Here is a 26370-nt window from a genome sequence, read left to right on the forward strand (position 1 = left end):
AATTTTGCTTTGAAAGGTTTTGAAAGACCCACAAGCAAAAAAGTCACTAGGAGACTTCTAAATCAAAACTGCGTATCCATCACATGCTATAGTCTCCCTTCTCTGATCCAATCCTTAAAAATTATAATCAGGATATAAATGTATCCATAAATGAGTAGGGACACTACATCAAAGAAAAGCAAGAGGGAAACCTTTCTTGGATCAGAAATGATGACTCCTAGAAGGAAAGGATGCAAATGGGAGCTGATGCAGAAGGCCATGGTCAGGAGTGTCCTGCAGAACCTGGAAGAGACCCCCAGGAATTGCCACAGAGGAGCAGTGGATGCGCAGCTGGGCAGGGCTCCTGATGGGGTGATTAGCTGGGGGACTTATAGGCTGAGCAGCCAGGCAGTGACTGCTGCTGCAAAACTTCCCAAACCATAGGCAACAATGGGAGTGTCTGCCACCAGATTATTGCAGGGGGAGCAGTAGTCTTGGTAGACACAGAGAAGTGCAAGGAAAAAAATGCACAGAAGGAAGTGACAGGACTCAGTAAGCAAAGGAGAGCTGAGGTATCACCAAACAAATCCAAAAATTACTGAGAATAAAGAGAAAATAAAATATTAATTTCAAATGAAAATAAAGGCATTACAAAGTATGATAGGTGAAATGGTGGAGGATTTTGAGACACACAGGTTTGTGGGGAAGAATGTATATAATTGTGTTGTAAAAGTGTGTGTAAGTATGTATATAAAAATGCAGAGGAAGTTTACCTAAGGACAAAATGGTATTGTAGAAAGCTATAGAGGCTGGTCCTTCCACTGAAACAACCATTGAGCTATAAAGAGCAATTGCAATGAATCATTTGGAAACTCTGGAACCTGGTCAGACATGTATGGGAGAGTGCTTGAAGAAAGGAGAAGCTGGGCTGGGTGCGGTGGCTCACACCTGTAATCCCAGCACTTTGAGAGGCCAAAGTGGGTGGATCACGAGGTCAGGAGATCGAGACCATCCTGGCTAACATGGTGAAACTCTGTCTCTACTAAAAATACAAAAATACAAAAAAAAAAAAAAAAAAAAAAAAAGCTGAATGTGGTGGCGAGTGCCTGTAGTCCCAGTTACTTGGGAGACTGAGGCAGGAGAATGGTGTGAACCAGGGAGGTGGAGCTTGCAGTGAGCGGAGATTGTGCCACTGCACTCTAGCCTGGGTGACAGAGCGAGACTCTGTCTCAAAAAAAAAAAAAAGAAAAGAAAAAGAAAGGAGAAGCTGCTGGTCTTTCATGAATGGTGTACATGAGTCAGCTACCACCTCGATTTCTTAGTCTTCCTGTGACTATAAGGGCAGCAACCTACATTCTTGGAGCAGCTGGCTGATGTCAGAGTGAGCATCAGGAACCTTGTCCTCAATAAATTTGAGGTGGTACATTTTGGTTAGTCTGATGGTGCCCTGAGGGATCAGTACAGAGGCTTGCCTTGGTTTTGATCCACTTGGCAGCAGTGGCTTCCTCCAGCAGCATCCATTGGAAGATTTAAACAGACAGACATTCCCCCCTTGTTTGTAGCTAGATATTTGAGGAAATCTTTGATAGTTCACTAACTGGTCATAGAGATAAAGGAAGAGCAACTTCAGTGACAAGAAATACACATTTTGCAAAACTACTTTGGAAAGGGCACAAACTGATGGTTCCAGCCTTTAACAAGAGAAAATCCACAGTCCCAGAAGAGGAGAAGCACTTGATTTTTAGAGTTACCACATTATGATACACAGAATATCCAGTTTTTAACAAAAAATTATAGAACATATAAAGAAATAGAATAATATGGCCCACTCACAGGGGAAAAAGACTTGGCATACAATATGTCTGTGAAAGTTCAGACATTTGAACTACTAGTCAAAGACATTAAATCAGCTGTCTTAAATATGCTCAGTAAACTAAAGGAAGTCACTGACAACTAAATAAAGTAGGAAAATTACATATGAGCAAATTAGATTAGTAGTAGAGATAGAAATTATATATTTTTTAAAAACCAAAAAGAAACTGGAGCTGGAAAGTACATAACTGAAGTAAAAAGTTCATTAGAAGAGTTCAACAGATCTGAGCAAGCAGAAGAAAGGATCAGCTAACTTGAAGACAACCGAAATTATCCAGTCTTAGGACCAGAAAAAAAAAAAGAATGAAGGAAGATGAACAGAGCTTGAAAGATTTGTTAGACACCATCAAGGGTACCAACATATGCAACATAGGAGTCTCCAAAGGAGAAGAGAAAAGGAAAGAGGCAGAAAAAATACAGTGTTCCCCCATTATCAGCAGTTGTGTTTTCTGCACTTTCAGTTACCTCTGGGTAACCACAGTCCAATAATATTAAATGGAAAATTCCAGAAATAAACAATTCACAAGTTTTAAATTGTGTGTAGTTCTGAGTAGCATGAAGAAATGTCATTCTGCCCTGCTCTGCCCACCCAGGACATGAATCATTCCTTTGTCCAGCATATCCATGCTGTATACACAATCCGCCCATTAATGTACAGGAAAAAACACAGTGTATACAGGGTTTGGTACTATCTACAGTTTCAGATACTTACTGAGAGTCTTGGAACGTATCCCCCACAGATAATGGGGGAGGAGGAGACTACTCTATTTAAAGAAATAATGGCTGAAAACTTTCCAAATCTAATTAAAGGAATGAATCTACACATCCAAGGAGCTCAACGAATTCCAAGCAGGCTATGCGCCAAAAGATCTACACCAAGACACATTACAGTTAGATTGTCAAGGCATAGACAACAAGAGAATTTTGAAGGCAGGCAGAGAGAAGTGACTAATCAGAATCAAGAGATCCTTAATAAAATTATCAGGTGATTTCTCATTAGAAACTAAGGAGGCTCAAAGCAGTGGGGTGACATATTTAAATGCCCTGGAAGGTGGAAAATACCTGTCAACCAAGAATTCTATATGTGACAAATCTATCCTTCCAGAATAAAGCAATAACTAAAGCATTCTCAGATAGACAAAAATTGAGGGAATTCATTATCAGTAGAACTACCCTAAAAGAAATATTAAAGAAATTATTTAGTCCTAAATGAAGACACTAGACAGTAACTCAAAACCATACAAAGAAATAAAGAACATTGGTAAAAAAATAAAGAACCAAAAATAAATAAATAAATAAATAAAAAATAAAGAACACAGGTAAATATACAAGTCAATAATATTGTACTTTTGGTTTGTAACTCTTTTTTTCTATATAATTTAAAAGTCAAATGCATAATACAATAATTATAAATATTGTTAATGGGTGCACACTGTATAAAGATGTAATCAATGACAACAGCAATAGAAAGGGTGAGGGATGGAGATGGATAAAAGCAGTGTTTGTGTACTATTGAAACTAAGTTGGGGCTGACTGTAGTGGCTTACTCCTGTAATCCTAGCCTTTGGGAGGCTAAAGTGGGAGGATCGTGTGAGACCAGGAGTTCAAGTCCAGCCCGGCAACATACTGATACCCCATTTCCACAAAATAATTTAAAATTAGCCAAGCGTGGTGATGTGTGCCTGTAGTCCTAGTTACTTGAAAGGTTGAGGTGGAAAGATTGCTTGAGCCCAGGAGTAGGAGGTTGCAGTGAGTTATCACTGTGCACTCCAGCCTGGGCAACAGACTGAGTCCTGTCTCAAAAAAAAATCTACATTGGTATTCAAACTAGGGTGTTATACGTTTAAGACATTAATTATTCTCCCCAGCATAACCACTAGGAAGATAATTAGAAAATGTACAAAAAAGGAAAGAACAAAGGGATCAAAATGGAACATTACAAACATTCAACTAAAGATTTTTTAAATGGGCAGCAATTGAGAAATAAAAATATATATGATATACACAATGCAAAAAGCTAAATAGCAGAAGTGAATCATTTCTTATCAGTAATTACTTTAAACATTATATATATAGATAGATAGATTGAACTTTTTAATTAAAAGTCAGAGATTGGTGGATTGGATTTTTAAAAAGCTGAAGTGCCTGTGGACAAAGATGCTGAGTTAAAGGAGGTTGTCTTCCTTACTGAGTAATAGAGAAGCTCCCGGGCCCCGAGATATGGAGGGTCCCAGGGGCAAGGGTGAGGAGCGAGGATGGGGGTGGGATGTGAGGTTAAGCACAAGGGTGGTAGCTAAGTGTCCATATATGGAACATGTTGCTGACCCCACACAGCAAGCAGCTAGCCTCTGCCACCCCACAGGAGATAAGAAGGGTCTGACGTCAGGACACCAGAGGTGTGGCAGGTGGGAGAATGGGGAAGGCGCTGGAAAGGAAAGAGTGGGGCTAGTGACCATAATACTGAGTAACTAGAGCCTTTCGTGGGAGAGAGAGGGAGTACTTACTTCTCAGAACTTATTAAGCTATGGGAAGTAAGATGATAAGAAATTAGCACAGGGACAGACAAACTGACGAGTGGAATTGACTAGACAGCCCAGAAATAGACTCGAATATGTGCATAAATGGAATTCAGGACAGAAGCAGCTTTTTATGCCAGTGGGGAGAGGACCTGCTCAATGAATGGAGCTGGAAACAATACAAATCCACAGAGGGAAGAATGAAGTTAGATCTCTACCTCACACCATACACTGAAATCAACCAAACATAAAGACTTGGCTCTCAAAATCAAAACTGAAAACCCTTAGTAGAAATAATAGATGGCTATCTTTTGGATATTTTGGTGGAAAGATTCATTAATCAAGACCAAAAAGCATTACTTATACAATATGTATAAACATGTCTATATTGTAATGCATGATCTGGTTTCTAGAATGGTATATTAAATTAAACATGGAGTTAAGCTGCACATGGACAGACTCTATCTGTAATTCACCCAACTGACAAAAGGTTTGTATAAAGAATATATAAAAACTCTATAAATCAATAAGAAAAGCACGAAGAGTCCAGTGGAAAAATGGACTAGGGACATGAGCAAGTGCTTCATGGAAGAGAAAACTCGTATGACTCACATGTGTGCAGATTCATTAATAATGAGGGAAATACTGAAGTAGGCCACAATAAGCCACCAGTTCACACTACTCGACTGTCAATTCCAAGTGTTGGAGAGGACATGAAGCAATAGGACTTCTTATACCCTGCTGTGAGAGTGTAACATGTGCAACACCTTTAAAAAACAGTGGCCTTATCTCTGAGAGCTGGACATTCTAGCAATTGCACCACTAGGAATAGCCCTGGGAGAAATGGTTGCACCTGTACAACAGGAGATCTGTCAAGATCAAGCAGCACAGCTGGGTAGCAAAAAACTGGAAGCCATCTCCATGCCCAACCATAGCAGAGTGGGTAATTAAGTGTGGTACGGGGTGGAACAGCCACAGAAGCAAACGCCAACAGACTACAGTGACAAAGAGTATGGACAGACCTTGGCAATTTAGTACTAAGTGAAAAAGGTGATTCCTCAAAGATTCCAGATACTACATACACACAATGTCCTTTCTGTTAAAAAAAAAATGAAAAAGTAGCCAATGTATTGCACGTTATGTATGTACTCTTTAGGAATATACATCTATATCTATATAGATATCTAAGGAACAAAATTTGAAGGAAAGCAAGAGAATGAAGAGCATGAGCGGGATGCAAGGACTTGGAATGGGGGCCCCATCAACAGATAAAGATGATGTCAGACTCTGCTTTTGTTGTTGGTGCTTCCTCCACTATCATAAAAAAACAAAATACGGAGTCAATGAAGGAAGCAGGTCACTCACAGATCAAGGATGAATCTGTTCCCACCCAGGATTAGGATTCGTGTGACTCTGGGCACCTGGGATCCAAAACAAAGGGAAAGAGGCAACCACCATTCACTGGGCATCCCAAAGCCAGACCCTGGGCAGTGACGATCACAACTCCAGAAGCTCACACACAACCTTCTTGGGAAGAGATACTAATATCCCCCATTTCCTTGTGAGGAATAGGGGCTCAGAGTGGTTTAAAAACTTATGAGGTTGTAGAACCAGCAGCATCTCCACACTGGCCCTGAACCGAGGTCTGTCGGATGCCAAAGTCCAAATGCAGGTTACGGTGCCAATTAGTTTCTGATCGCTCTGCTAAGAGGAGCTTTGGATTCCTGTGAAGACTGAGAGAGGTGGGCCTGCGATGCCTCTGGGGGATATCAGAGCAACAGGATCAGACGCAGGTCCTGGACTGAGCCTGCAGCTAAGAGAAGGCCACAGGCCGGGTCTAGGGGTGCAGGCCAGTCCCCATCAGACTCTCAGTGACTGTGGCCACTGGGGTTAAGGGCCAGGGTGTGACCTTCCATGGTCAGAATGGGGCTCTCCTAAGTGGACTGAAAGACAAACCCTAGATCTTCAGGTGGGTCCTTCTGAATCTCTGGTGCCATAGAAGGAAAACTGGGCACTGCAGCCCGGTGGGGATGGGAGGGGTCAAGTTGTGCAGCCTCCCTCTCGCTGTGCAGCCTCTTGGGAGGGAACACGCAGGACATCTGAGAGGACCTGCACTCTTAGCCTTAGACCCTTTGCTGGCTGTATGACTGCTCAGCTCTCAGTGTAGAGAGACAGCCCTATGGTAGCTGCATCTGCCCTCCTCTCCTCTCTAGCTCCTCTGCTCTGCCTGAGCTGTCCTCTGGGTGTGGGTTCAGACCTGTCCACACATCCTGTGCTGTGTCCTCAGTGCTCCCAGCCATGTCCCACTTCCAGGCTCCCTCACTCAATTTCCCTCGGACGTCTGCATGTGTCTCCAACACACTTACATGTTCCATCTTATTTATTTATTTATTTATTTATTTTGAGACGTAGTCTCAGTCTGTCACCCAGGCTGGAGTGCAGTGGCATGATCTTGGCTCACTGCAACCTTCACCTCCCAGGTTCAAGCCATTCTCCTGCCTCAGCCTCCCGAGGAATGGGATTACAGGAGCATGCCACCAAACCCAGCTAATTGGTTTTTTTGTTTTTTTTTTTGTTTGTTTTTTTTTTTTGAGACAGAGTCTTGCTCTGTCACCCAGGCTGGAGTGCAGTGGCACAATCTCGGCTCACTGCAAGCTCTGCCTCCTGGGTTCACGCCATTCTCCTGCCTCAGCCTCCCGAGTAGCTGCGAGTACAGGTGCCTGCCACTACGCCTGGCTAATTCTTTTGTATTTTTAGTAGAGACAGGGTTTCACTGTGTTAGCCAGGACAGTCTTGATCTCCTGACCTCTTGATCTGCTGCCTCGGCCTCCCCACATGCTCCATCTTTTGACCATCAGTTACACACACACACAGACACACACATGCACACTATTTATTCCCCAGCTGTCTCCTATAGGCACAGTTTTCCCAACATTTTATTAAAATTTCAAACATAAGGAAGACTGGAAAGGGCTTTACAAAAAAATAAAAAACAAACAAAACCTGAAGCCAGCACCTGGAAGCGACCAGGGCTAATGTTTGTCCTCCACCCCATCACATAACTGTCTGCCCATCACTCTGGTCTGCCACATTTCAGACTGGTTGTAGACATCTGCACACCTCGCTGAGATGCACACACGGCACTTCTGGGCCGTTGTTGCTGTTGGAGCAGCACCCTTCAGGACCCTTCCTGTAGATGGTGTGCCTGTGTCCCCCAGATTCACAGGCTGAAGTCCTAACCCCAGCGTTGTGTGTCATAAAGTGGAGCCTTTGGTGTCAGCTCCTGAATGTGGGACCCGGATGACAGGATTCGTGAGCGCCTTCAGAAGAGGCATGTGAGTGAGATCTCACTCTCGACTCCCTGCCTTGTGAGGACAACCAGAGGAGGCCATCGGAGAACCAGGAAGGGGCTCTCACCAGACACCGGATCTGCCAGTGCCTTGAGCTGGGACTTCCCCTGCTGTGTGAGGACAACCAGAGGAGGCCATCAGAGAACCTGGAAGGGGCTCTCATCAGACAACGGATCTGCCAGTGCCTTGAGCTGGGACTTCCCAGGCTCTGGAATGGTGAGAAATACATGTTTGTTGCCTAAGCCCCCGTGTGTGGTATTTCTGTTGAAGCAGGCTGAACAGACTAAAACACCTATGAATGCTTACAATTAGTCAAACGAGCAACTCGGAATATTGTTGTAACCTCCACTGTGGAGGAAGGCTGTGTGCTGCTCACTGGAAGGAAGAGGCCAGCGGCTTTGGGGATACCCCAGATGACGAGGTCCTTTCTAGATGCCAAACAACAGCGGGGCTCAGGCTCAAGCCCTGGGAGGGAGACAGGAGCTCCTCATGATCCCCTCTTCTAGCAAGCGCAGGAGGAAGGAAAGACCATGTGTCAGCAAGGCAGGGTCTCGCTTTGGGGAGGAGCTCACAACAGGCCATTAAGGCTCCGAAGTTCCGGACAAGCACCATTACCGTGGTTTCTGCTTGTCAGCAGATCCCAGGAACAGGCAGCTCCTGGGAGGCTGCGTGAGTGCTCAGGAGTATACTACACAACAGACACCACCTGGGCATGACGCTTACATGGAAAGCACCCTGGATGCTTGGCAGGGGGATGACGCAAAGGAAGAGCTCCAACCTCCAGTGGAAAATTAATACAAGCCACTGAATGAGACGCTGGGGATTAGGGTCTTCACACGCGAAATCCTGCTCCCTGTTCCCACTTTCATTCCAGCTGGTCAGCTACGTCCACCCATTCCCTTCGACATCCCACAGCAAACACGCAGACCACAATATCCCCCATCGGTTTGTCTAATATCCACCACCAGAGACACTATAAATTCCTACACATTTCCCACAAAATAGACCTGTGATTAGCAACATCACACCCCACAGGCTCTTAGTGAATGGACTTTCCCCGTGTGGCAAACGGTGACATGATTTAAACAAAGTCCCTGATCGCTAGAAACAGATGTTTGTAATGTGCGCAGCAGGCAGAGCCTGAAGTAAAAGGCTGTGAGTGAGTCTATAAGGTGGACCAGCTGGATCCAAACTGTTAGGTGACCCTGGAAGCATATTCTGTGACAAAGAAAGGGTTAATGGTAACTTATCGCCTGTTGCATCTAGAGGCTTTGTAAACTCATGTGGTGTTGGTGTAACACTTTTCACATTCAACAAGGTTAGCTCATTCTCCTGTGGAGAAGACTTGAATGAAATGAAGAAGGCTTCCAACAAAGAGGAATATGATTTAAAGATGGAGCGGTTTATGCCCATCTTTAATGGAACAATGTAGAGTTTAAAAAGCAGGTGCCTAAAGAGGTGTATTAAATGATAATTTCCTTTAGAAAATGGGTCTAATACACAGAAAAAATGTTAAAAGGGAAGCTGCAGGAGGTGCCAATCAAAATGCCTGCGGTAGCCATTGGTGGGTGGGGGGACTGTGAGTGACGTAGGTTTTTACACCAAGAATGTTTGTAACTTCCCTATTTTCTATTTTGAATGTGTACTGGTAAAACATATATATTTTTTCAAAGTGAAAGTTTACAATCCTAGTCACAATTAATTTTCTATCATTCTTGCCAGAAATGGATAAAGGAGAAAATGTCTTAGTTTTTACCTAATATTAGAACCATAGGCTATACTTCGAAGTAAAATTCAAAATAACCTGGATTCACTAAATCAAAGAAAACCAGTTTACAAGGAAAATTAATGGGTTGTGTGAAAGAGCATTTTTACACTAAGTGATATGTAATCCTTGATTGCTGAAACTAGGCAAAACTCTCAAGCAATTCTCAGATTTGAGAAATTGATGAATGGGGCACTTCTCCTGGGCTACCTTTTTCTGACCCAGGAAGCTGCCTGCCTCTTGAGCTACAGAACCAGGCTGGCCTTCCCTGGCCTGGAACTCTGGCGCTGCCCCCAGCAGGTTTCCGTGAAGGGCGGAGCTTCTGGGGCAACTCAGGTAGAGCAAGGCAGGAACTTCCATCCTCTCCCCACCTGGGGGAGACTGACTTCTGGGTCCTTATTGTGGCTCCCAGTGGAGTTGGGATGCCAGGGAAACGCTATCGGCCACTCTCAAAATGAGGTGTATATTTAATATAACTTTGCTCCAAATCCCAGGTTTCCTGGAACTGAAACAAAATGTATTTTCCATATCAATTTCAAATAAACTTTTATGAAAAAATTAAAGTTTAAAAATTGTCAAAACTTTTAGAAATGAAAAAACCTGAGAAAGTGACTGTCGGACATTAAAATGTAGCTCAGGAAGGTCCAGTAATTAAAACAGCACGGTTTAGGACACAGATCAACAAGGCAGAAATAAACGTGTAGAAACAGATCTGAGTCTAGTGCTTATGGCAAGCACTAGAAAAAGAGGCCTTTGAATTAGATGGAAAGGTGTATTGTTTCATAAACGAGGTGGTAACCATTAGTTAAGTCTTTGAGATAAAGTAACCTTGGCTCTCTCCCTGTATGCAAAGATAAGTCCAAGATGGCTTGAAAATCAAAATATAAGGAAAGTCAAAACAGAAAAATTATAAAAATATCAGCAAAGAGTTCTGGATGATTTTGGTATAACCCTGGAGTAAGAAAGACTTTTTAAAGCAAGACAGGAACATTTGACAACTTTGACTTCACAAAAATTTATGACCTTCACATTGCAAAAGACACGATAAACACAAAATTTTAAAAGACAGACTGAAAGAAATACGTTGGAAACACACAGATCAGAGAATTACTATCCCTAATGTGCAAAGACCACTTAACATTGACAATACAAACAACTCCATTTAAAAGTGTGCAAACATTTGAAAAGCTAATTCATACAAGAGGAACTGTGAAACGGTAAAAAAGAGAATGACAATATGTTCAGTCTCATTAGTAATATGGAAAATGCACATTGAAACAATTAAAAGTGTTATTTGGATAAAACTAAAAATACCTTGCTAATATCTGGTGCTGAAAAGAGTGAGGAAATTGAAGGAAATTTGCATTGTTCAAACCTTTTGGTAAAGTAAGCAAAAAGAAACTATGAGGATTTAAAATGCAAATACCCTTTGACTTTTAAGTGTTCTACAGAAACAAAACAATATTGTCAGTATCTGACAACCTTGGCACAAAGGTGCTTCTTGCAATTTTGTTTGCAAAACCTAAACTTGGTCATAAACTTAATATCCTGTAGTGAACAATGGTTGACTAAGCCACGGTATATGCACATCATGAGAGGGTGAAGTTCCTGACAAGAATAAAACACATCCATATGAAACGTCATGAGTGTAATCTATGCCATATTGTTGAAGAAATTAAAATTCAGGAAGGGAGGTGCAGAATATTTTTAACCTATACTATCATCTTCAAACTGATACAATCAGCATGTAATAAGGTTAGAAGTTCTAAGTATAAATTAGGTATTAAATTCTCCCCCATCTAAACGTTGCTCCATGGCCAGACAGAGTGGCTCATGTCTGTAGTCCCAGCACTTTAGGAGGCTGAGGCAGGCAAATCGCTTGAGCTCAGGAGTTCGAGACAGTGTGGGCAACATGGGGACACCCCATCTCTACAAAAGTTGGCTCAGCGTGGTGGCATGAGCCTGTGTTCCCTGCTACTTGGGAGGCTGAGGTGGGTGGATTGCGAGAACCCAAGTGGCAAAGGATGTAGTGAGCTGAGATTGTGCCACTGCACTGCAGCCTGGGTGACAGAGTAAGACCCTGTCTCAAAAAAATAAAAAAGTAAATGTTGCTCCATGATCCAGGGCAGCTGGGTTGGGAGGATGAGGCCAGCTGGGTGCACTCATCTGTGAGGGGGAGACCGGGAGACATGTGGTGACCTCAGCAGTCCGGGGTCCCAGGTGCCTCTAGAGGAACCCCGAGCAGCTCCAAGCCATAAGGTGTGGGTGCTCCTTCTTCCCAGCACGAGCAGCCTCCCTCACACACCCTCCCTGAATAATGTCGGCAGTGTTTCTGGGCATGTGTCCACTGGGCCCTTCCTGGTTTGGACATCTGGCCCCCCTGAGCAGCATGACCTACTGCAATGGTGGCAGAGACCCCAGAGGTCCTGGGCCAGGACAGCTGCAGCTGCTGGGTGCCCAGAGAGGAGGATGGGGCTGTTCTGTGCAGGCTGGGGTGGGCGCTTCCCCTGTGGGGTCAGCTGGGACTCCCTGCAGTGACGGGAGGAATATGGCGGGAAGGCTGGGGACTGGGATGTGAGGTGAAGGCAGGAAGGAGGCTGTGTCAGTGTGAGAGAGTGTGACTGTGTGCGAGAGTGTGTGTGCGCGCACGTGCCTGTGTCTGTGCACCTGGGGTGGTTTGAGCCAATGACTCTTACCTTTCCATTTCATTTTCTTTTAGGTTGTATTAAATGGTTCTAGATGAAACTTTAGTAGAGTGTAGGAGTGCAATATCTAAACCCTGAAACTCTAGAAAATGTTGTATAAAGCTGCTTTTTAAAATATGAAGTTAATATGTGTTCATTTTATGGAAAGGAAAATGAAATAGCAAACAAGGAGTAAATAATTTACTCAGCATCATGTGTGAGTAGATTTCCTATTACTCTATGTTCTGTGAGAAGTGTATCCTGTACTTGAGATTCTCTGGGAAGAATATGCATTTGTCATGGCTGCACAATTTTATTTCATCATGGGAACAGGGTACCCTTTAGAATGTGTGCTTAAAACTGGATCATGGTCCTCTTTATAAGGGTCTTCTTTCAGTTTTGTAGTTTGGAGGGTGAAAAAGTGGTGTGCAGTTGGGCTGGAATTGTGCAGTGTTGGGGCAGAGCTGTCATCAGTGGATGTATTTAGAGTTGAAATGACAAGATCTGACTCTTAATGAAACACTATCAGAAACATTCAGGCTCACATCATTACATGTGTTTAAAGAAAGAAAATAACTACGCTTGGCCTCATTTTTGTGCATAAGTTCAAATGTTAGTTATAAAGAATTCTATAATTTTTTCAAGTAAGATCAGTGCAATAAGCCACATGAATGGCTATAAATGTTCAGTGAAGCACTTCTACTTTCCCTTATGTCATCAGAATATTTGAACATGTTAAATAGAGAACATATTTTCCTAGGTAATTTGAGTTCAGGCGAGTGTACAGACAGATAAAACGTTCCCATTAAACTTACGAACTTACCCAAGTGTAGATGTACTCGGGGCATCATCTGCTTCCTGTGGGGGGAAGGGAAGCAAAATTCATAGGATGAACAAAGACCTTGTTGACATTAAACTTATTCTTAAACAAAATTCAAGTTCATTACTAGTCAGTTCTGAGTAATGGTACTTCAAGAATGCCTGGATCATGGAATAGGATCTCAGTGGTGGCACAGCACCCTTCCTCCCAATCCTTGTATTATGGGCTGAACTATATCCTCCTCCAAATTCATAGGTTGACATCCTGACACCCAGTACCTCACAATGTGACTATATGTGGAGACAGGGTCTTGAAAGAGGTAATGGATGTTAGATGAGGCTATTAGAGTGAGCCCTAATCCAGAGCAACTCGTGTCCTTTTATGAAGGGGAGATTATGACAGAGACACAAACTGAGGGAAGACTGTGGGAGGCTGCAGAGAACAGGTGGCCATCTACAAGGCAAGGAGAGAGGCCTTGGGAGAAACCAACCCTGCAGACACTGTGCTCTGGGACTTCCAGCCTGCAGATATGTGAGAAAATACATTTCTTGTTCCAACGCCCCATGTGTGGTTCCTGCTTGTGGAAGCTCTAGCAAAGAAAAACACCTGCGACATGTGCACACTCATGTTGTTCTCAGTGCTCTTGGTTAAGAACCTGGGAGTGGGAGTGCTGGCTCATATGATAAGTATATGCTCAGCATCTGAAGCTTTGCCAAACTGCTCGCCGATGTGGCATCGTTTTCCATCCCCATGAGCAATACATGAGACTTCCAGTTCTCCGATGTCTTCACTAACACTTGGTATTGTTCATCTTCTTTTTAATTATATTTTTTAGAGACACAGTCTTGCTTTCATTGCTCTTGGGTAAGAATGTGGGGGTGAGAGTGTTGGGTCATATCATAAGTACCTACTCAGCATCAGAAGCTTTGCCAAACTGCTTGGTGATGTGGCATCATCTTTCATCCCCATCAGCAATGGATGAGACTTCCAATTCTCCCACATATTCACCAACACTAGGTATTGTTCATCTTTTTAAAAATTAATTTTTTTAAAGATAGGTTGCCCAGGCTGGTCTCAAACTCCTAGCCTCCAACCATCCTTCTGCCTCCTTGGACTCCCAAAGTGCTGGGATTTCAGGCATGAGCCACTGTGCCTGGCTTATCTTGTTGATCATTTTTATTGTAGCCTTTGTAACATGGGTGCCATGCTATCTTATTGTGGTTTTAGCTCGTGGATCCCTGATGGGAAATGATGTTGAGCAGCTTTTCATGTGCTTTGTCGTTCATATTATTGCCTTGTGGAAGTTTTGTGTTCAAATCTTTTGCCCATTTGAAAATTCTTTAAATATTCTGGATACAAGTATATGACTTGAAAATATTTTATTTCAGTCTGTGGCTTATATTTTCATTCTCTTAATGGTGTCAATTGAAGGGAAATTTTTAAATGCTTAAAGTCAAATTTATTCTTCTTTTTTCGGAAATAATGTTTTTGGGATCTATCAAAGAAGACATTGCTTAACAGAAGATCACAAAGATATTCTCTGGAGGGAGACTCAGAGGCGGACAGATGGCGGCAGCAGCTGCACGGGCGGGAGGAGGGGCGGTAGCGCAGGCGGTGGTGGGGTTGGCGGGAATTCCAGCTGCGGGACAGGCAGTGGCCGTAGCGGCATGTTGGATAAGTGGAAGATAAGTGATATGCCTGGAAAAACTGACAAGTGGGATGGATCAGCTGTGAAAAACTCTGGATGATTCTGCCAAAAAGATACTTCTGGAAAAATACAAATACGTGGAGAATTTTTGTCTAATTGACGGTCACCTCACCATCTGTACAATCTCCTGTTGCTTTGCCCTAGTGGCTGTGATTTGGGATTATATGCATCCCTTTCCAGAGTCCAAGCCCGTTTTGGCTTTGTGATGATGGGAATTCTGACTATTTAGACCTCATCTAAGGAGAAGATCATCTTTCTCGTGGCCCACAGAAAAGAGCCTACAGGAGTGGATTCTGATGCTGTTTGGGAGCTGCCCTCCAGTCTTAAAAGGTTTGATGGCAGATACACCCTGAAGCTGACCTTCATCAGCAGGAGAACAAAGCAGCAGCGGGAAGCCAAGTTCACCAAGTCTATGGCTGAATTTTTCTGACCCCAGTGGGAGACTGGTCATGGATGCATGAGCCTGAAATGTCCAGGCTCCATGACACTCTCCCCATGGGAAGAAACATCAAATAGCCAATTCTAAAGGTAGCCCTCTTTCTGCTGGATCTTGCTGAATTACTGCCCTGGGGGGTAGGGGAGATAAAAAGAACTTAAAATGGGTAAAGTAAGAACTGTTAAAAAGTCCATGTTTTGTCCTGAAATTTTACTCTATTCTGGATACATAGGATTTTCTGACACAGATATGAGAAGTTGTAGCTCTGAGGTCAAGCTGTGGCCACCTCGGTATGCTGTTTGCATTATTTTAATTTGCTTTTCTGCAAAAGCATTTTTGCTAAAAGCTGTACAGACTTTTCCCTTTGTACTTATCAATACTTTATACTATAGCTTTGTGCCATGCAGGATTTTAAGATTCAATTTTAAAAGATTATTAATGTGTTGCTGTCTCTATCAATTCATATTTCCATATGTGTTTCCTTGAAGAATTCAGGACACAACTCCTTCCGTATGACAGCTTTCCTTCACGCACTATTTTTGTGGGTATGTATATATCTCACTTGGGGAAAACTTTAAAAACACACTTGAAAAAACATAGCTTTTTAATTTGTTTGAAACAGACCTTCTGCCTGTTACGTTTTGTGCTCTTAACCAATTTAAGAGGACAACTGTATATTTACTATTAAAAAAAATATTCTGTGAGTTTTCTAGGGAGGTTAAACTTTCCTCTCTAAATATGAGGTCTCCGATGGATTGTGCACTGCTTTCTAGGTGGGACTGAGCTGTGTGTGTGTGTTTGGCATGTGGTTATGCAGCTGCTGCAGCACACTCATTACACACCCTTCCATGTCTCCCCATTGCCTCACCTTGGCACCTTCCATTTAAGCCAAACACCAGAAATGTAAAGGGCTTGTTTCTGGAGTTTCCAGTTTGTTCCATTCATCGAGTCAGGGTGTCTTCTATGGACAACACTGTCTGCAGCTCTGGGCCCTCTCGAAGGGGAGGCGATGGACTATAGGTCTGTGGAGCTCAGCACAGGGCTGTGCCACGGACGCGGGTGTCAGTGAAGTCACGCGCATTTTCAGATGGAATTCTCCTCCCCGATGTGAACAACGAACCGACGGTGTCATTTTCATAGGATTGTCCTGGAGCCCACGGAGACGCGGGCTTGGGATCCAACGTGATGCGGAGCGGATCTTCTCTGCTTCAGACCAGGCCTCATGTGGCTTCACACAAGGGTGACTGTAAATCGTCATCTACACCGAGACGCTGCAGAGAGACCGAGGGGACTCACAATTGCACCCCGGCAGCAGGTGTGCATGTGGATGATTGCAGGCAGAGAAAATCCTGTGAGCCTGTGTGCCACATGGAGTGAGGGAACGTTGGTGGGTGAGTCTGGGCGGGGCAGGCTGGGGGCCCAATCGGTTTCCACTGAGTGTCTCCATATCTTTGCTGGAAGTGCAGGGAAGGGGCAAGGCTTGGACGCCAGCGTCGCTGTTCCTCTAGGCTGGCTGATCCCTTTTCATTTCCAAGTCTCAAGAGCCCGTTCCCTGAAGTCCTGGGGAAGTGCGGTGAGGCGGCCCTGCCCCAACAGGGAAGGAGAAGACACCTGTAACCTCCAGAAGCTGGCCGCCTCACAAAGCCTTCTCAGATGGATTCCCCCACAGCCTAGTACAGTGGCTCATGCCTGTAATCGCCCTGCTATGGGAGGCTGAGGCCAGAGGCTTGCTTGAGACCAGAAGTTCCAAACCAGCACAGGCAACAGAGTGAGACCCCATCTCTTAAGAAATAAGAAATAAATTGGCTGGGTGTGGTGGCACACGCCTGTAGTTTCAGCTACTCGGGAGGCTGAGGTGGGAAGATCGCTTGAGCCCAGGAGGTGGAGGCTGCAGTGAGCCATTATCCCACCACTGTAATCCATGCTGGGTGACAGAGTGAGATCCCATCTCCAAAAAATAAATAACAACCCAGTAGAAACCGCTGGAAGCTGACCCCAGAGCAGGAACAGAAATATGTGGCCCTAAAGCCGGTAGCCACACAGGGCTTTTCCCGTGAAGGACGGACACAGAGTCCATGTACCCATGTAACAAACACACACCATTCACACACATATACATGACCACACACCACACACAAAACCACACCCACATCACACACCAACACATACGTGCACATGTGACCACAAACACATCTCTATTCCCATCTGTCTCCTACACACAGTCTTTCCTAAGCATTTTATTTTAAAACCACAGCACACAGCTTCTGCCATGGCTACCAATTTCCCTCCATCCTTTATCACAGCACTGTCCCTCACTGCATGTTCTGGGCACTTCAGAGCCTGCCCTGGGCATCTGCCCATCACCGCAGCCTGATGGTGGCACTGCAGTGCTGAGGGCTCCCACTTTGGTACCCGTCTGTCTCTCTCACCCACAGCTGGGAAGCATTCCTGCCTCTCACTCCATCTCTCTTCTGTGCTCCACCCACCATCATTCCCATGTGAGCAGCACCCTTGGACACAGAGTGCTTCCATTTTGAATACTACCTTAACCTCAGCTTGGGGGACCTCAGACACACATTCTGCACATGGCCCTGTCCTCGGGGACAGCGCCAGTGATTGCAACTTACCTGTGCCATCGAGCCCCCGTCTGGGTGTACACGAGTGGAGAACTGACACAGGCGCCTGCAAATCAGCAGGGAGTTCCTGGCCTTGGCTCTGGTGGGGCAAACAGAAGGAAAGAAACACACCACAGTTTTGTAGGGCGCTCAGGATGGCACTGGAGGCTACAGTGTGTCCTGTAAGCACCACTGCATGGGGCCCATGTGTCTCAGAAACTGGAGACCAGCAGCTCCCGGGAGGTTGTGTGAGTGCTCCCGGGTTACTGCACAGTGGGAAACAGAAGGAGCTTCTCGTGTAAAGGACCAGGACTCCTTCCCACTTGGATTCTGTAAAGCAGTACCTCCCTGAAGTCTGCGAGCCCCACCCTAGACCAGTGCCTTAGACAGGTAGTGTCCTCCGTTAGTGTAGCTGGTCTACACTGGGCTACAAGGTGACTGTAATTTTATAAAACAGCACATCATACATGTCACAGGGGTGTCAGGTGGGTCAGGTGACCTTCATTTTTACCTGGAAATCTTTGCCATTCCCTAATTTTCTACAACATATACATGTTGATTTGGCAATCATTACACAACTTTAGTTTTTCCTTTTGTTTTGGTTTTAGAGAGAAAGTTTGTAATTCCGGTTATAGTTACATTTCTATTAATCTTGCCCAAAATGCATCACAGAGAAAGCATTTTTATATTTTATTTAAAAGACCATAGTTACATGATAGTTCGAAGTGATATTCAAGTGCTTCGGATCTACACAGTAGTTTTGCCAATCACCCTTCTAAGAAAAGCAATTTCATAGAAGACTTAATGGGTCGTTTGAAAGGGAATGAACTTTTCCCAGTAAGCCATACACCTTGACTGCTGAACTAAGCAAAAGTCTGCATGAATTCTCTGCAGTTGTGATCATTACCAACAGGGCCTTGTCCTGATCCAAGAAGCCCTTTGCCCCCTGGCTGTGGAGTAAGGGACAGTGACATTTCCAGGGACACAGGCCCTGTCTCTTCTGCCTGCCAGGAAGCTGTGGGCTGAGCCCCTGCCAGTGTCTGTGAGGGGTGGGGCTGGTGCACACCTGGGGAAGGGGGGCTGCACTCCACTTTCTGGCCATGGTGGAGACTCTGACTTCCAGGACCTTTGCTGCCTCTCTGTGGGGGCTGTGATGTGGTCCCCTCCCAATGGAAAGTGTGTAACTAATGTAACTGGAACTTGAATTTCATGTGTCTAGGAACTGGACAAAGTCATCTGAAAGCTCATATGGAAAAATAAATGTGTAAGAATTGTCAAAAGTAAATGAAAAATGAAAAAATCTTTAGAGGCTTATTTGCCTGCAGGATATTAAAATATAGTAGCTAAATAAGGTTCTGTAATTTAAACAGATGATGCACCTCCAGGACACAGACCCATGAGACAGACACAGACCTGGGCCTGTGTTTAGGGAAACACAGTGAACCAGAAAAAGGGCCTTTCAATTTGATGGGGAAAGGTGCAATATTTAATACATGAGGTGAAAACCAATAGTTACTTCGTTGGGATAAAATAACCTTATCTCTTATCTCCCTGAATACAACAATAAATCCCAACTGGCCTGAAAAATCAAAGTGTAAAGGAAGCAAATAGAAATATGAATAACGTCTTTACCCTCCTCCAGCCCCTTGGCTCTCTGCTGCTCCCCCCGGGGCAGGAGAAGAAGGAAGAGGGCCAGGGGTCCCCTGCCCACACTCTCCATGACGACAGAGATGGGAAGGTAGCCAGGCAGCAACAGTGTGCGGCGACATCGGAGCGACCTCACGGCGACCTCAATTTCCACTGCGCCTCCTCCCAGAGCCTAAGAAGCTACAGGCCTGTGGTGCCCATCACTGAAACAAGGAGATGGCGGCTCAGCCAAGGCATTTAGGATGGAAACTGCAAAGATTCAATATTCAGGACTGCTTCTTTGCTGCTGAAGGGGTGTGAACTACCCTTCTGATCTCCACTACACAACACAACTGTTTTGGGAAGCATCAAGTGAAAGCATGCAGGGCTGATGGCAGACAGGAGACAGGGCTGATGTGCAGCTCCCACCAGGACAGAGAACAGCATGTGGACACTCATACTGTGGACTTTTGCCGCAGGAACCACCAAGGAGCGTACCAGGAAAAAAACAACAAATCACAGAGCCTTTAAAAGAAGCCGCAGGCTGCTGTGATTCCACAGGACAGGTGACAGTTTTGCTGCTCTCTCGAAAGTGCCACCTCCTGGCACTTCAGGATATTTGAAGACATTAAATGGATGACATATTATCCTAAGTAATTCAAGATGAGACGAGTGTATAACTATGTTACTAATAGATAAAATAATCCCATTAAACTTACAAACTCACCCAAGTGCAGATGGACACGGGTCTTCATCCCCTTCCTGTGGGGAAGTGAAGCAAAATTCATAGAATGAATTGACATTGAACTTATTCTTAAAAAAAATTCAAGTCCATTTCTAGTCAGTTCTGACAGTCACTTCTGAGTAATGGTACTTCAAGAATGCCTGGATCATGGAATAGGATCTCAGTGGTGACACAGCACGCTTCCTCCCAATCCTTGTATTATGGGCTGAACTATATCCTCCTCCAAATTCATAGGTTGACATCCTGACACCCAGTACCTCACAATGTGACTATATGTGGAGACAGGGTCTTGAAAGAGGTAATGGATGTTAGATGAGGCTATTAGAGTGAGCCCTAATCCAGAGTGACTGGTGTCCTTTTATGAAGGGGAGATTATAACAAAGACACAGACAGAGGGAAGACTGTGAGAGGACACAGAGAACAGGTGGCCATCTACAAGGCAAGGAGAGCGGCCTTAGGAGAAACCAACCCTGCAGACACTGTGCTCTGGGACTTCCAGCCTGCAGATATGTCAGAAAATACATTTCTTGTTCCAACGCCCCATGTGTGGTTCCTGCTTGTGGAAGCTCTAGCAAAGAAAAACACCTGCGACACGTGCACACTCATGTTGTTCTCAGTGCTCTTGGTTAAGAACCTGGGAGTGGGAGTGCTGGCTCATATGATAAGTATATGCTCAGCATCTGAAGCTTTGCCAAACTGCTCGCCGATGTGGCATCATTTTCCATCCCCATGAGCAATACATGAGACTTCCAGTTCTCCGATGTCTTCACTAACACTTGGTATTGTTCATCTTCTTTTTAATTATATTTTTTAGAGACAGAGTCTTGCTTTCATTGCTCTTGGGTAAGAATCTGGGAGTGGGAGTGCTGGCTCATATGATAAGTACATGCTCAGCATCAGAAGCTTTGCCAAACTGCTTGGTGATGTGGCATCATCTTTCATCCCCATCAGCAATGGATGAGACTTCCAGTTCTCCGATGTCTTCACCAACACTTGATATGGATCACCTTTTTTTATTTATATTTTTTAGAGGCAGGGTCTTGCTATGTTGCCCAGACTGGTCTCAAACTCCTGGCCTCAATGGATCCTCCTGCCTTGTGGGCCACCCAAAGCTCTGGGATTTCAGGTGTGAAGCTTTGTGCCTGGATGGTATCCTTAATCTGCTTTCTTGCAGCTACTCTAATGGGGTGCAGCAGTATCTTATTGTGATTTTAGCTGGTGGTTCCCTGGTGGCAAATGATGTTGAGCACCATTTTGTGGGCTTTATTTCTCATGGATATTGTTGCCTTGGTGAAGAACGTGTTCAATCTTTCACCCATTTAAAAACTGAGCTGTTGTGTATTTTTGAGTTTTCAGGGTTCTTTAAATATTCTGGATGAAAGCGTATGACTTGTAAATATTTTATTTCAGCCTGTGGCTTATATTTTCACTCTTTTACTGGTGACAATGGAAGAAATAATTTTAAATGCTTAAAGTCAAATGTATCCGTTTTGTGAAATAGTGTTTTTGGTATCTATCAAAGAAGAGTTTGCCTAACACAAGACCCCAGAGATATTCTAGGATTTTTGTAGGAATGTTAAAGTTTCCCCCTCTTACTATGAGGTCTCTGATGGATTGTGCACTGCTTTCTAGGTGGGACTGAGCTGTGTGTCTGTGTTTGGCATGTGGTTATCCAGCTGCAGCACCACACTCATTACAAACCCTTCCATGTTTCCCCATTGCCTCACCTTGGCACCTTCCATTTAAGCCAAACACCAGAAATGTAAAGAAGGGCTTGTTTCTGGAGTTTCCAGTTTGTTCCATTCATCTAGTCAGAGCATCTTCTATGGACAACACTGTCTGCAGCTGTGGGCCCACTCCAAGGGGAGGCGATGGACTGTAGGACTGTGGAGCTCAGCACAGGGCTGTGCCACGGACGCGGGTGTCAGTGAAGTCACGCGCATTTTCAGATGGAATTCTCCTCCCCGATGTGAACAATGAACCGACGGTGTCACTTTCATAGGATTGTCCTGGAGCCCACGGAGACACGGGCTTGGGATTCAACGTGATGCTGAGCGGATCTTCTCTGCTTCAGAACAGGCCTCATGTGGCTTCACTATTCATCCACACATAGATGCTGCAGAGACACTGAGGGGACTCACAAATGCACCTGCGCAGAAGGTGTCAACGTGGACAATCGCAGGCAGAGAAACTCCCATGAGCCCGTGTGCCACATGCAGTGAGGGAACTTTGGTGGCTGAGTCTGGGCCAGGGTGGGCTGGGGGCTCAATCGATTTCCACTGAGTGTGTCTCCAAATCTTTGCTGGAAGTGCAGGCAAGGGGCAAGGCTTGGACACCAGCGTCGCTGTTCCTCCAGCCTAGGCTGATCCCTTTTTATTTCCAAGTCACAGGAGCCTGTTCCCTGAAATCCTGGGGAAGTGTGGTGAGGTGGCCCTGCCCCCACAGGGAAGGAGAACACACCTGTAACCTCCAGAAGCTGGCCCCATGACAAAACCTGCTCAAAAGGACCAGCCTGCGGCCTGGCGTCGTGGCTCATGCCTCTAATCCCTGTGCTATTAGAGGCTGAGGTCAAGGAATCACTTGAGATGAGAAGTTCCAAACAAGCCTGGACAATAGAGTGAGATCCCATCTCTTAAGAAATAAAAAATAAAAAATAAATTGGCTGGGCGTGGTGGCATATGCTTGTACTTTCAGCTACTCAGGAGGCTAAGGTGGGAAGATTGCTTGAGCCCAGGAGTTGGAGGCTGCAGTGAGCCATTATCCCACCACTGCCGTCCATGCTGGGTGATGGAGTGAGATCTCATCTCTAAAAAATAAATAATGACCCAGCAGAAACCACTGGAAGCTGACCCCAGAGCAGGAACAGAAATATGTGGCCCTAAAGCCAGCAGCCGCGCTGGTCTTTTCCTGTGAAGGATGGACACAGAGTCCATGTAACAAACACACACCATTCATACACATATACATGTGACCACACACCACACACAAAACCACACACATAACCACACCCCCCCACATATGTGCAACCACACACCATACACTTGTACGTGTGACCACACACACATCGTCTATTCCCATCTGTCTCCTACACACAGTCTTTCCTAAGCATTTTATTTAAAAAAAAAACAGCACATGGCTTCTGCCATGGCTACCAATTTCCCTCCATCCTTTATCACAGCACTGTCCCTCGCTGCATGTTCTGGGCACTTCAGAGCCTGCCCTGGGCATCTGCCCATCACCACAGCCTGATGGTGGTGCTCCAGTGCTGGGGGCTCCCACTTTGGGACCCATCTGTCTCTGTCACCCACAGCTGGGAAGCATTCCTGCCTCTCACTCCATCTCTCTTCTGTGCTCCACCCACCATCATTCCCATGTGAGCAGCACCCTTGGACACAGAGTGCTTCCATTCTAAATACTGCCTTAACCTCAGCTTGGGGGACCCGAGACCACATATTCTGCACACGGCCCTGACCTCGGGGTGCATCGCTGGTGACTGCAACTTACCCGTGCCGTCAAATCCCCATCCTGGTTTACTGAAGTGCAGAAGTGACATAAGTGCTTGTGAATCAGCAGGGAGCTCTTGGCCTTGACTCTGGTGGGACAGGAAGGAGGAGAGAAACTCATCTCAGCTTTGTTGGGGGGCTCAGGGTGGCGCTGGGGGCTGCACCGCGTCGTGTCAGCACCACTGCTGTGGGGCACACATGTCTCAGAAACTTGCAGACCAGCAGCTCCTGGGAGGTTGTCTAAGTACTCCTGCGTTATGTGCAGTGGCAAACGTAAGAAGCTCCTCATGTAAAGGACCATGACTCTTTGCCACTGGGACAATGCAAAGCAGTGCCTCCACCCACCGTGTGAGACTTGCCCTACACCAGTGCCTAAGACGGGTTCTGAAGGTTGATGGCAGATGGGAGACAGGTCTGATGTGCAGCTCCCACATGGAGAGACAAAACAGCATGTGGAGACTCATACTGTGGCCTTTCACTCCAGGAACCACCACAGCAGCATACCAGAAAAAACAAAAAAAGTCACAGAGCCTTTGGAAGATGCCATAGGCCACTGCAAATTCCACAGAACAGGTGACAACTCTGCTGCTGTCTCAAAAGTGCCACCTCCTGGCTGGAGGCCAGTCAGCTCAGGACATGACAGCAACTCATGACAGAACAACCCTGCTCCTAGGAAGGAGAAAACAAGAGCTTATTCCACCTCCCGCAATATTCTGAATAACCAGAGGTCCTGAGTCTGCCCATGTGACAACTTCACTGCTAGAATAACCAGCCTCTGAGAAAGTCAGCACAGTAAACCTATCGACCGCCAAGGACCCCCACAGAGTCCACTTCGGTCCCCTGTCACCTCCACCGGAGCAGGTGCTAGCATCCACAGCTGGGAGACCTGAGGATGGATCACATCACAGGACTCTGTGCAGACATTCCCCAGCACCAGCCTGGTAGCCCTGCTGGGTGGAGAGACCCAGAAGAACAATAGCAATCACTGCTGTCTGGTTTGCAGGAAGCTCCATCTCTAGGGGAAGGGGGAGTGCACAAATCAGGGACCACCCCATGGGACTAAAGAATCTGACCAGCAGCCTTGAGTTCCAGATTTTCCCACTGAAATAATCTACACACATGAGAAGGAATCAGACAAGTAATCCTGGTAATATCATGAAACAGGGCTCTATTCCACCCTCAAAAGACCACACTAGCTCCCCAGTGAGAGATCCAAACCAAGAAGAAAATCAGAATTGCTGGAAAGAATTCAGAAGGTTGATTATTAAACTACTCAAGGAGATACCAAAGACAGGTGATAACCAACTTAAAGAAATTTAAAAATCAATACAGGATATAGATGAAAAATGCTCCAGGGAAATAGAGATCCTAAAGAAAACACAGTCACAACTTCTGGAACAAAAGACACACTAAGAGAAATGAAAAATGCATCAGAAACTTTCAACAGCAGGATCTAACAAGTAGAACAAAGAACTTCAGAACTCAAAAACAAGGCTTTTTAAATAACCCAGCCAGACAAAGAGGAAAAAAATAATTTTAAAAAAGAACAAAGCCTCCAGGAACTTAGGGATTATGTTAAACAGCCAAACCTAAAAATAGTGTTCCTGACAAAGCAGACAAATCCACAAGTTTGGAAAACTTATTTGAGGAAATGGTCAAGGAAACCTTCCCTGGCCTTGCTAGAGTTCTAGACATCCAAAGACAAGAAGCTCAAAGAATGCCTGGGAAATTCATTGCAAAAAGATCATCACTGAGGCACATGGTCATCAGGTTATCTAAAGTCAACACAAATCAAAGAATCTTAAGAGCTGGGAGGCAAAACATCAGGTAACCTCTAAAGGAAAACCTCTCATATCAGCAGCAGATTTCTCAGCAGAAACTCTACACACTAGAAGGGATTGGGGTCCTATCTCTAGCCTCTCCAAACAAAATAATTAACAGCCAATAATTTTGTATTCAGCAAAACTATGTTTCCTAAATGAAGTAGAGAAAATGTCTGTTTCAGAACAACAAGTGCTGACAGAACTGGCCACTAACAAGTCAGTCCTACAAGAAATACTAAAAGGAGTTCCAAATCTTAAAACAAAACCTCAAAATACACCAAAACAGAACCTCCTTAAAGCATAAATCTTACAGGACTGAGAAAACAGTAACACAAATTAAAAAACCAAGGTATTCAGGCAACAACTAGCATGATCAATAAAACAGTACCTCACATCCAAATGCTAACACTGAATGTAAATGGCCTATAAGCACCATCTAAAAAATACAGAGTGGAAGAATGGAGAAAAGTCCACCAACCAAGTACCTGCTGTCTTCAAGAGACACACCTAATGTATCAGGACTGAAATAAACTTAAGGTAAAGTGGCGGAAAAGATATTCCATACAAATGGAAACCAACAGCAGGCAGGAGGAACTATTCTGATACCAGACTCAACAGACTTTAAAGCCACAACAGTTAAGAACGACAAAGAGCAACAATATACGATGATAAAAGAATCACTCCAAAAGGAAAAATATCACAATCCTAACTATATATACATCTAACGAGGGACCCCCTAAATTTATAAAACAATTCTTACTGGACATAAGAAATGAGACTGATGAAAACACAATTATAGTGTCGGACACAATACTGCACTGATAGCACTAGACAGGTCATCAAGACAGAAAGGCAACAAAGAAACAATGAACTTAAACTATATCCTAGAACAAAAGGACTTGACAGATATTTACAGAACATTCTACCC

The 26370-nt window shown here is 44.7% G+C and overlaps 1 protein-coding gene across 8 annotated transcripts in view; it reads right to left on the minus strand.

Moving 5' to 3' along the window:
* Positions 1 to 26370, minus strand: part of LOC134730354 (palmitoyltransferase ZDHHC11-like) — an 85011-nt gene that overhangs the window by 7321 nt on the left and 51320 nt on the right. For 5 of the 8 annotated variants that reach the window (XM_063604132.1, XM_063604133.1, XM_063604134.1 and 2 more), the window contains 4 exons: positions 23621 to 23708; positions 20099 to 20133; positions 17758 to 17845; positions 12990 to 13024 (listed from right to left, as the gene is read on the minus strand). In XM_063604132.1, the coding sequence (XP_063460202.1) occupies positions 12990 to 13024; positions 17758 to 17845; positions 20099 to 20133; positions 23621 to 23708 (246 nt within the window). Of the gene's footprint in view, positions 1 to 12989; positions 13025 to 17757; positions 17846 to 19377; positions 19596 to 20098; positions 20134 to 20299; positions 22266 to 23620; positions 23709 to 26370 lie in introns of those variants that run through there. The other 3 variants (XM_063604137.1, XM_063604136.1, XM_063604138.1) reach the window with 3 other exon arrangements.

Source organism: Pan paniscus, chromosome 4 (genome assembly GCF_029289425.2).
Source record: "Pan paniscus chromosome 4, NHGRI_mPanPan1-v2.0_pri, whole genome shotgun sequence".
In the NCBI taxonomy this organism is placed as follows: Eukaryota; Metazoa; Chordata; class Mammalia; order Primates; family Hominidae; genus Pan; species Pan paniscus.